Below are 11,104 nucleotides of genomic sequence, written 5' to 3' on the forward strand. Positions count from 1 at the left end.
GTCCCAGCTCACCTCATCCCTGATGTTATAAGGCTGAGTATAGCGCATGTCCCACTGAAGATGTTTAACGGATGTAAGATGATGGGAGCCCTGCTGTGTATTAAAAATGGTAACATGCCAGCAAGAAAAAAAATGAAAAGAAAATTTTTAAAAAAGACAGCATGTTGCTGTAATCGGTCTAGAATTTATCATCTTTGGAGTTGGAAAGTGAGGGTGCATTGACTTCAGAAAGAGGCAGAGAAATGACTTGATGTGCCTCTCCACTCTCCTCCTCCCCGCTGCAGAAGCTCAGTGTAAGCCCTACTATTCGGATTACTCCCGCTTCCGCCTCCTGATCCACCAGATGTGCACCAGCCACTATCTGGACTTGTTCATCACTGGAGTGATCGGCCTCAACGTGATCACCATGGCCATGGAGCACTACCAGCAGCCAAAGGTACTGAGATAGAGAGGGGGGAAAAAGCATTGCTCAGTTGAGAGCAACTCAGCTCCTCAGTTGAGGAGTTGCTCAGCCATGGTGGGATGTGCTGATGGGCAGAGTTAAGGCCAGTTTTGCTGCTAGACCCATATACATATATGGTTATATACCCATGTATATACCCATCCTTCATCTGGCTTCCAGCTCTAACCATGGCTTTTGGTACCTAGACCCTGTTGCACCTCTCCTTTCTAGTTAAGTTCTAATGGATTGCTTTGAAAATGGGGATGGGAACAGGTTTGTTTCATTTGCTAGATGAGATCATCATTGAAATCTTCCATTTGACTTAGGTTTTCCACCAAAAAAGGGAGAAAAAGGAAAAAGGATAGTAGAATCTGTGAAATGTTTCTTTTTTGCAAAGTTTCTTCTAAATCCCCAGTGTCCCATAGGGCCCGGTTTTCACAGGCACTGGATTCCATGCTGGTCTTTAAAATACATTTTAATATATTAGTGCACTAAGTTCCTGGGTGTTTGTCATACTCTGAAAATAAAACCAGCCTGTCCTGGGATGTCAAGTCTCTTGTGCGTAAGAATGAAATGGAAATAGCTGCCTTTGCCATATAACTTGTACTTATTTTTATTAGCCACTTTCAGAATGAATAAATATAACACACAATAGGAGGAAATATTCTTTAAGACTAGACAGGACTGGAATACTTAATGTAAAAAACCCAAACAACTAAGACATGAAAGCGAGGGGGGAAATATCCTCCAGCCTATCATAAAGAAGCCAAAAAGTGAAAGGGCACAAGCCCAATTTATTTTTTCTGTTCAAGTCACCTTTAAATACCCTGGAAGGCTCATTGCATGATTCAGTCATTTGGTGATGAAAAAGGTTGTTGGCTAAGGAGCCTGTATTGGAATCGCTCTAGGGCGTGCGTCTTACCGCAGTCGCTTTGCAGCTACATTTTCTCTTGTATTATAAAAATGTTGGGCAGGCTTTTGTTTTTAATTTACTTTAGGAAAATAACATTTTGTCTCTAAGCCTCTGGTATGCAGCATCTGGGTAATAACTCCAAGCTTGGGCTGTGCTGAGATGACAGCACCGTTAGAGCCATGCACATGCTTGAGAGTCTTGCTGAATCAGGGCCCCAAAATCACTTTGGTCTGGGTGGCTGATGACTGGGATCCTGCGGATATTTAAAAAGCTAAATGTACCAGAGAGCTTTATAGCCAAACTAACGATTGCTTGGCATGTTGGTGCTGAAAGGGTTTGGTGGTGGGATGCTCTGGGATGCCCTATGGGTGGGATCCCAACTGGAGATGCTGCAGCTGCCTGTAGAGAGGACGGGCTGCCGTGTGCATAGAGGTGGTTCGAGCAAAGAGCTACTGGGAAAAATCTGCTTTTGCCAAATCAATATACTGGTTCGCTGGCAGAGCCCAAGTCCTCTGCAGTACGACAGGGAGGCTCGATCAGAGCCACAGCTTCCTTTGGTGGCTGGGCTTGTACTTCTAGGGCAGGTGAGGTGGTTTTCATCCATGCATGCTTGAAACTGAACTGTAGCATGAAGGCAGAGTGCCTGGCTTAAATTCCCTCCACTGTGATTTCTCCCACCTGGGGATCAGCAAGTCTTATTTTTGGTCTGAGAGCACTCTGTTGCCATCTCCCACATTCCCTAACAGTGCCCTGGACACAGTTATTACCATCCCATTTGATGTATGTTATTTACCACAGTGCTTCTTCACAAGCAGGACTTTTGGGATGAAATAATCTCTGATGTGGCTTAATGCATGGCTGTGCAGGAATTGTCCCAGCCAGGATGTCCCAGCCTATAGTTAATGGCCAGACTGTGACATCTTGTCTTGGTTTCTCTAGGATAGAGTTAATTTTCTTCTTAGTAGCTAGAATAGCTGTGCTTTGGTTTCAGTGTGGGATTTGTTATGAGAAGAATGTTGATAAGTTACTAATGTTATTAGTTTCTGCTCATCCAAGGTCATCGTGTTTTTTGCTAGTGTGCAGAGGCAAAGGACTGGGAGGGGGAAGTGTAGTAATTAGCAAAACTGGCATTTGCATATGCCAATGAGATATTCCATATCATATAACATCATGTTCAGTATGTTAACTAGGGTTGACCGGAAAGTGAGGTCATCCTCTTGGGGATCACTTGGGCTCGCTCTCCTGGGATTGCAGTTTCGGTTTCGGGACTGTCTGTGCTCCAGGATTGCTGGCTGGGGGCAGGCTGTGGGCATCAGTCAGCAGGTCGTGAGCAGCTGCACTGTGCATCACTCATTTGCACATTCTATTATTACTGTTGTTATTATTATTACTATTTTATTTCAATTAGTAAATTGTTTTTATCTTAACCCATGAAGTTTTTTTCACTTAATACCCTTCTGATTCTCTCCCCTACTCCCTGGGGGGAGAGAGTGAGAGAGTGACTCCTTGCCAAAAGCAGTCTTTGAGGAGTAGATGACAGGCTGTCACAAAGAAGCTATTTGGCCACTGCTTGCAGAGTCCCAGCCAGCCCACAGCTCTTGCAGCAGTGCACAAACAAGCAAGTGGGATGAAATTCAGCTTTCTGCTGACAGCACGGCGGGTTTTGTGCTGCTGCCACCTGCAAATGCAGCAGCTCTTAGCACTCACCCAGGCGATCCCAGCTGGGCCTGTGTTCCTGCCGTGGGGTTTGAGTTGTGCCTTGGGTTTGTGTCAGCATCGTATCAGCTGGGGTGAGGCCAGGCAGAAATGCAGTCTGTGCACTCCCTGAAGTACTGGGACTTTTCCCTGGGGCATTTGTCATCGAGAGAGCCCATGGTTGGAACCTTTTGTCTGTAGTTTGGAAATGAGTAACTGGTGAAAGAGGAGGAGGGCAGGTTTGAGGGCAGCAAAGCCCCTCAGCAGGGCGAGCATCTAACCTTGGTGCTGTGTCCACATCCCAGGTTCTTGATGAAGCCCTGAAGATTTGCAATTACATCTTCACCGTTATCTTTGTCCTGGAGTCTGTTTTCAAGCTTATCGCCTTTGGGTTTCGTCGCTTCTTCCAAGACAGGTAACAAAAGCTCTGTCTTGAGTGTGGGGGCAGAAGCAGGTTTCTGGAGACAGCTGCCCAAATTCAGTGTCCTGGACCCCGGTGCTCTTCCCAGTGATGTCAGTTTGACACATGTAAATGCTTTTTGGTGTGACTGAAACCTTGGTAGGTGGAGGCTTGGGATGCGAGTTGGAGAAGGGATCGCGCATGCCAAGGAGTGTGATTGCTCCACTTTGACCCGTGGCAGCGGACAAAGTAGGAGCAAGTCTCACACCGAGAGGCTGGTTCTCTTCTCACACCAGTTGCATGTCCATATAATCAACAGAACATGGGAAAGTGACAAAGTTTATGCCAAGAGAGAGAATCTGGTCCTGAGTGGAAATGAAGAGGGAGCTCTTTTTATGCAGATGCAGAGCAGCAGATGAAATTGCTTCTTTTTCTGAATTTTCACTCTTTTACCTCACAAATACAGATTTTATGTCCTTGATGAATCTTTCTCCTCCCATTTTTGCCTCCTTCAATGTTAACACCAAGAGCACCGGCACTGAGCAGGACTTGACACAAGCCCTTCAGCAGCCAGAGGATGGTTCTACCCCTCTCCCCAAGTTCTGGGTATCCGTGCTGGGATTACATCTCTCTCTGACCTGACATGAATCGTTTAGGTCTCTCCTTTGTCCGATGTGATTTTTGTTGCAAGGTCTGGACACAGTGTCTGGTTCTTCCTACGGCAGATCTCACACTGAGGTCCACGCGTGTCATGTCTAGAAGTGGACAGACAGATACCGCAGCATCTCCCCTGAGGTCTGCAGCCTTGGGGTAGAAAACTGCCCAGCTTTTGTTTCTGTTTCTCCTCAGTCAAGAATATCTTTGGAATTGGCTGATTTCCTAATGAGATGCATTAGTTATAATGATTTCATAACATAACTGCTTTTGTATAATACCCTCAGAAAAATGCTGCAGATTCATTTGAGTGCTAGAACCATTGAAATGACTGGAATTCATGTGAAATGAGCTACCTCCCCTTGCCAGCTTCTTAGTAGATGTTAAACTGCATTTTGTGTTGTCTCCAGATGGAACCAATTAGATCTGGCAATCGTGCTGCTGTCTATCATGGGCATCACTTTGGAAGAGATCGAGGTGAACGCTTCACTACCAATTAACCCCACTATTATCCGAATCATGAGGGTTCTCAGGATTGCTCGAGGTGAGACGAATAAAGCAGAATTGACTTGAGTTTGAGGTGCAGGGTGCCCTCCAGGAGAGAATTAAGTGTTGGGAAATGGTTCTGGGGCACATCCCCATCATGATGTGCATAGTTCTGGCATCAACAGGGTGTAAACAAATAAAAGAACAATGGGGGAAAATACTTGTGAGGAGCCAAAAAGCTGAGCCAACTGACCGTGTGTTTCTATCTTAAGACTTGAAGGCTGGTAGCTTAGAAATAAAGGACAAATAGCTGTGACTGTAACTCTCAGAGATGTACCTGAAAAAAAAAAATACCAGTCAAATCAAAGTCATCTCTAACAGGGATTAGAGAACACAAGCTTGAGTATGTTGGCTTTAAAAGACAAGCATCTAATAAATTTAATTTCCCATGGGACTTTATATCTCACCACTCGGTGACAAAGCATGCCTTGTCACTCTGCATCCATCTGTCCCCTCAGACTTGTAACGACACGTACCCAAGTTGGGAAGCCAGCTTCTTCAGGGCCTGATTTTTCAGGCAGGGAGCTCGCAGGGCCAAACGATGAAGATGTAAAATGTGAGTGCTCAGACCCTTAATAAAATACTCCCAGGCCCTCCTGAAGGGCAGTGTTGTGTTCTGAGGCATAATTGCTCTGATTGCAGCCCTCATCTAACCAAAGAAGGAACTGGAGGAGAAATGAAATGCTGCTGTGTCTCAAGGGGGAAAAAAAAAAAGTGTTTTTCCTGTGTATTGGATCCCTTTCAGAATTAAAAATACATGCAGTTTCCAATTGGAAATGCAGCCTTCTGGAAGAGATGTGTAAATCAGCTCCTCAGTGAATCATGTATGAAAGTGGGTAGCCTATGGAAGTGAGAAAGTAGCCCCAGGGCTGGGAAAGTAACTGCTCACGATAACCAAAGGAAGAAGGAGATGGGTCCGACACAGATAAAGTGGGGAATGGAAAAGCCAGGCAGAGGGATAACACTTTCTCCAAGTCTCAGGACAGGTGATGCTGCTATTCACGGGATTTTAATAGTATCCAGGCAACTGGGAGCGATGTAAAATGTCCAGGGACTGTAGCATCTAATGGAGAACACTTGACATGATTTCACATTTCTCTTCCTATAATCTGTGGCTCCTGGGAGAGGGACTGAGTTTGTGCCTCCGTGCTAACGCTGCCGTTACCATATTACGAACGTGTTTTCCGCAGTGTTGAAGTTGCTGAAGATGGCTGTAGGGATGAGAGCCCTGCTGGACACCGTGATGCAAGCACTGCCGCAGGTAACCCACTGCCATATCAAACCAGATCTCCTCTGGCCCGGAGCTAATTTCCTATTGCAGAGGAATGCTAATCATTTTATCTTTACTGTCATTAGAGAATCACATTTCCCTTCCGAAGCACAGTCTGAGATTCTGTCCTCACATTGAGGTCATTTTTCCCCTGAAGCAATTTAAGTTTTGGATTAAAGAATACAGCAAGAAACAGGTCTGGAACAAAAAGAATCAATGAATGTTCTTTTTTTGTGTGTCTTTTTCCCCCATTTCTTTTTCTCTTTCCAGGTGGGGAATCTGGGTCTTCTCTTCATGTTGTTGTTTTTCATATTTGCAGCTCTTGGAGTGGAGCTGTTTGGAGACCTTGGTGAGTCTTCCTGTGCTGGTGGAAGGGGTGGGAGCGGTGTGTGAGTGGGGGGATCTCATGGTTGTGCTTGGTCCCACAGAGTGTGACGACACGCACCCCTGCGAGGGGCTGGGACGGCACGCCACCTTCAGAAACTTTGGGATGGCCTTTCTGACTCTCTTCCGAGTATCCACAGGAGACAACTGGAATGGGATAATGAAGGTAGGAGACCCATGAAAAATGAGTATTGCCTATAATTGCTTAATTAGAATCTGTCCACTCTGCTCCAAACTGGTAACCATGCTCAGCCAGGACACTCACGTCCTGCAGTGAGTTGAACTTTTCATTCGTGCATTGGGTGAAGTCTCTAACATTTCTATTCCCTCCTCCCAGCAATGCAGTCCCTGTGGTTGCAGGCTGAGAGAACAACTTAAAAAGAAGGGGAAAAATAAAGGGCCTCAAGTAGCACAAGTTCAGCTCAGTAACATATGTTGGTTTTATTTTTTTCCTTAAATCTCCAGTTACTATTGCTATTGGTTTTGGTATTAATTTGTTGGGGTTTTTTTCTGGGAAAACCCAGGTTTCTGAAGAAAGTCTCTCTTAGGGGACAGCCAGAGAGGCATGCTGCTGTGAAGAAATCTGGTCTGTGAATACACAGGGTGCTAGCTAGTCTGAAGAAATCACTTCTCTGTCCGTTTGTAGCCCGTGGTGAGTGTAAGGTAGCCAAACTCTTAATGACAGGGTGTGAACTTGAGGAAAGACTGTCTGCAAGCCCAGCTGCTGTGAGATGGCTGATGGGTTGTAGCTGGACCCTGCTTTTCCGCGCATCTGTCTGCCACACTTCTGTGTATTTGGTCTCTAACCTGGTAAAACAGCCTTTCCTTCAGGAGCAGTGGGTGTTGTTGTCTGTCATCACACATCTTAAGGATGATTTCCTCTGAGCTTGCTTGTGGTGACTAACACAGAAAGTGTAAGGTCTTACTGGTGAGTATTTTGCCATTCTAGATATGAAATTTGCCCAATCTTCTCAGCTTTCTGCACAAAAGGAGGACTTGTTGCAGCCAGATGACCAGCGAGCAGACCAAGGTCCAGGTTGGAACCTGTTCACATCCCTCCATCATTTCCCTCCTGTTTCCAGGACACACTGCGAGACTGTGACCAGGAGTCCACCTGCTACAACACCGTCATTTCACCCATCTACTTTGTCTCCTTCGTGCTGACCGCCCAGTTTGTCTTGGTGAACGTGGTGATTGCCGTGCTCATGAAGCACTTGGAGGAGAGCAACAAAGAGGCTAAAGAGGAGGCAGAGCTTGAAGCAGAACTGGAGATGGAAATGAAGACAATCACCCCAGTCGCCCCTGGCCAACGCAGCCCCTCGGACATCTTTGCGTGGACAGGCAGCGCCAGTGGAGAGAGACCTGAGAGCCCCCGAGGATGTACCAATCCCGTGCAAATCAAGGTGGACTCTCAGCTCTCATTAGTTTACCCTATGGTGAGAATCTCAGTTGGAGGGTGAAGGGGGCTTGACCTGTGTATTTGCTAGGGGAAGACATGCACGAGTCGGTGATGAAGGAGTGGGTGTTCCATACGTCCGGGGCTTGTATTCCTCGCTGTCTACTGACTGTTTGTTGTGTGGTGTGGGAACTGATGCTCCAGGGAAGAAACCCTAGGCAGGTCTCCAGACCACCTTGATGCATCTGTTCTGAGGTGGAGAGCTTGCAATTTGTTCTGGAGATGTGCCCAAGCCACCAAGTTCAGAGCCAGCTCCAAATTTGCTCTCATCCAGAGTTTGGATTAGGCACTTTCTGATAGCAGAATGATGAGCATAATGTGTTTGCTTTTCTAATGCAGACCATGAACCACAACATAAAAGAGGAATAAAACTTGGCTAATCTTTGCTTAAGTAGTAAATTTGTTTTATGTAACCTCAATTTAAAATCCATCCCCACAATCAAGCTTATTAGAAAAGATTATTTTAACAATGGAATAATCCAGAGGGGACTCAAACCTGAGCTCATCAGAACTGGTGGCAAAGCTCCCACCAGCAGGAGCAGTGCTGGAGCAGGGCTGTAATGTGGCAGCTGCTACGAGCTGCAGTAAGTCTCTCTAAAGCACAGTTTCTGGATGAAGACTCAGTTTGAGGAATGAGAGAGGTGAGGTCAAGACCCAGACAGGTCCTTCGGGAGGGAATTGAACTGGGATTATACAAGAAAAATGGTCCAGCCTTTTTTTTTTAGTCTTAGCTGATGGCAAATTGGGTTAAACTCTAGGCAGACCTCATTAGCTCTTATTACATCATGATTTCACAACAGCATATCTTGGCCCCTGCTTGGGGTGGACTAATGAGTATTCTAATGCATGAAAAACTCATTTATGATTTTTAATTCAAGGGTGAAAGAGAGTAAATCCCTACTTAAGCTTTGTTTCAGTTCCTAAGCTACTGGAAATTTCTGGTGCCATTAGGAGTCACTGATGTCTGAGATGGAGTCCAAAGCTGCTCTTTGGCACAGGAAATAGGAGTTCAGGGCAATATGGGGAAATCCAGACTCATTGTGTCCTCTAGAAGAAATAACATAGAATCATAGAATCATAGAATGGTTTGGATTGGAAGGGACCTTAAAGATCATCTAGTTCCAACCGCCCTGCCATCAGCAGGGACACCTTCCACTAGATCAGGTTGCTCAAAGCCTCATCCAGCCTGGTCTTAAACACTTCCAGGGAGGGGGCATCCACAACTTCCTTGGGCAACCTGTTCCAGTGTCTGACCACCCTTACAGTGAAGAACTTCTTCCTAATATCTCATCTAAACCTCCCCTCTTTCAGCTTAAACCCATTTCCCCTTGTCTTGTCATTAGTTGCCCTTATGAAAAGTCCCTCCCCAGCTTTCTTGTAGCCCCTTCAGGTACTGGGAGGCCGCTATAAGATCTCCCCAGAGCCTTCTCTTTTCCAGGCTGAACAGCCCCAACTCTTTCAGCCTGTCTTCATAGGAGAGGTGCTCCAGCCCTCGGATCATCCTGGTGGCCCTTCTCTGGACTTGTTCTAACTGGTCCATGTCTTTCTTATGTTGGGGGCTCCAGAACTGGACACAGTACTCCAGGTGGGGCCTTACAAGAGCGGAGTAGAGGGGCAGAATCACCTCCCTCGACCTGCTGGACACGCTTCTCTTGATGCAGCCCAGGACACGGTTGGCCTTCTGGGCTGCAAGCGCACACTGTCTGCTCGTGTTCAGCTCGTGTCCCAACGGTTGTACATGTTCAGCAGAATACTGGCAAACTGTCCTCAGCACTGTTGTCCTGCATCAGTGTTCACACTGGCAAAAAGAAATTGCAAGGAAAATCAGTGAGAAGGAGACCCTCAGCTCTCCAGTCTCTTAAACCTGTCCTCTCTGGAGGTGCCTTTGGAAAGGGCTCATTCTAGTTACAATCTCCAGAGTGTGTTTCTTGCTCTTTCACTCAAACGGAAGCTTCAAAAACCTCCGTGAGATTTTATTCTGACTACTTATTCTCCCAGCCAAAATCTTCAAGACAAATGTGATGCTTGAGCACGATAGCAGAGGAATACAATTCCCAGGACATGACCCTGCAAGGACATGTGGTCAGCATGCTCTTTTGCTTGCCTGTTCCCCAGGATTTTCGCACTGTGTGCTGTTTGACTGTAATGATGGTCCTCATTTCATTGTATGTAGTAGCCATTCCCTACATGAAAGGTGCAACCCTTAAATTGTTCCCATGCTGCCTGCAAAAGCCAGAGCCTGCTCTGTATAACCTCCTGTTGGCTGTGTTGTAGCCAGCTGGTTTGAAGTTGGCCAGGGCAACTAAGGCACCTCAACCCATGTCTGGCACATGAATTAATGACCTGATGTGTGTCTATCCTGGGTATCTGCAGCTTTCAAGGACATGATGCTCAGCTTCTCTTTGAGTCAGGTTATTTTAATTTATGTACCCTCTGGATTTAGGTGTCAAGTATCAGGTCCTCTTGCTCAAAAATATGGACAATGGGTATAGACACCTTACAGCAGTGGTGTCCTTTAGAAGTTCACATCACCAAGTATCAAGGTGCTGCTATCCCAGCCCCATTATACAGCTCAGATCCCAGGAGCAACTGGTCGTGTTTGCTGAGAGTGAGAATTGTCCCCAAGGAGGGTCCTGAGTGGGAGCACCGTGGTCCTGGGGCAGCTGGACCCTGTGTCTAGTAATGTCTGTGAAAGCTGTCACTGCTCACCGTGATATTACTGCACTGTTCTCTCTCCTCTCCTGTCCCGTTGTTTCTGTTACTGCTCTTCTCCCTGAACGTTTCTGTCTTTTTTTCCCTCCCTTTTATTTTGATTTTTTTCCCCCTTCTGTTTGTTGGGTTTTATACACTTGTCCTTTTTTCTCTCTGTCTCTGTCCCTCACTTTTTTTTCTCTCTCTTTTTGGCTTGCTCTTTCTGCATGCTATACACCACCCCTCCTAGGAAAGGCACTTGTTTGATACCATATCACTGCTGATCCAGGAATCTCTGGAAGGAGAGCTGAAGCTGATGGACAACCTGTCAGGCTCTGTGTACCATCATTATGCCCTCCCAGCTCCCGAATATTACAACTCTGAGAACCAGGTTAATATTCCTAATTTCCTGCAAAGTCTCCATCCAAACTCAATTTGATTGAGACCTTTAATAGAGAGTTAAAGTTCTTTATGTAATGTAGTCACAGGGATTTTGAAGCTTAAGTCATTTTGGCTTTTTCTGTGGGAGTTGAGATAATATCTTGGTTTATGATGTTGTGTATCAATGCGAGAGGAAAAGTACAGGTTCTGAGTTTCCCTCTTCAACACAGTAAGAAGTATTTCATTGCAATTTATTGTTCCACAAGCGTTGT

General features: G+C 45.9%; 1 protein-coding gene across 1 annotated transcript in view; it reads left to right on the forward strand.

Annotated features, from left to right (window-relative positions):
* The window catches only part of CACNA1G (calcium voltage-gated channel subunit alpha1 G), a gene marked incomplete at its 3' end in the record, with an annotated part of 99,475 nt that overhangs the window by 78,612 nt on the left and 9,759 nt on the right, over positions 1-11,104 (forward strand). The window contains exons 27-34 of the mRNA XM_029084611.1: positions 285-436; positions 3,356-3,465; positions 4,515-4,648; positions 5,841-5,911; positions 6,191-6,269; positions 6,349-6,470; positions 7,387-7,740; positions 10,702-10,842. Coding sequence (XP_028940444.1) covers positions 285-436; positions 3,356-3,465; positions 4,515-4,648; positions 5,841-5,911; positions 6,191-6,269; positions 6,349-6,470; positions 7,387-7,740; positions 10,702-10,842 — 1,163 coding nt within the window. The remainder of the gene's footprint in view (positions 1-284; positions 437-3,355; positions 3,466-4,514; positions 4,649-5,840; positions 5,912-6,190; positions 6,270-6,348; positions 6,471-7,386; positions 7,741-10,701; positions 10,843-11,104) is intronic.

The sequence above is a fragment of the Antrostomus carolinensis genome, unplaced genomic scaffold, assembly GCF_000700745.2.
Source record: "Antrostomus carolinensis isolate BGI_N321 unplaced genomic scaffold, ASM70074v2 scaffold17354, whole genome shotgun sequence".
Classification (NCBI taxonomy): domain Eukaryota; kingdom Metazoa; phylum Chordata; class Aves; order Caprimulgiformes; family Caprimulgidae; genus Antrostomus; species Antrostomus carolinensis.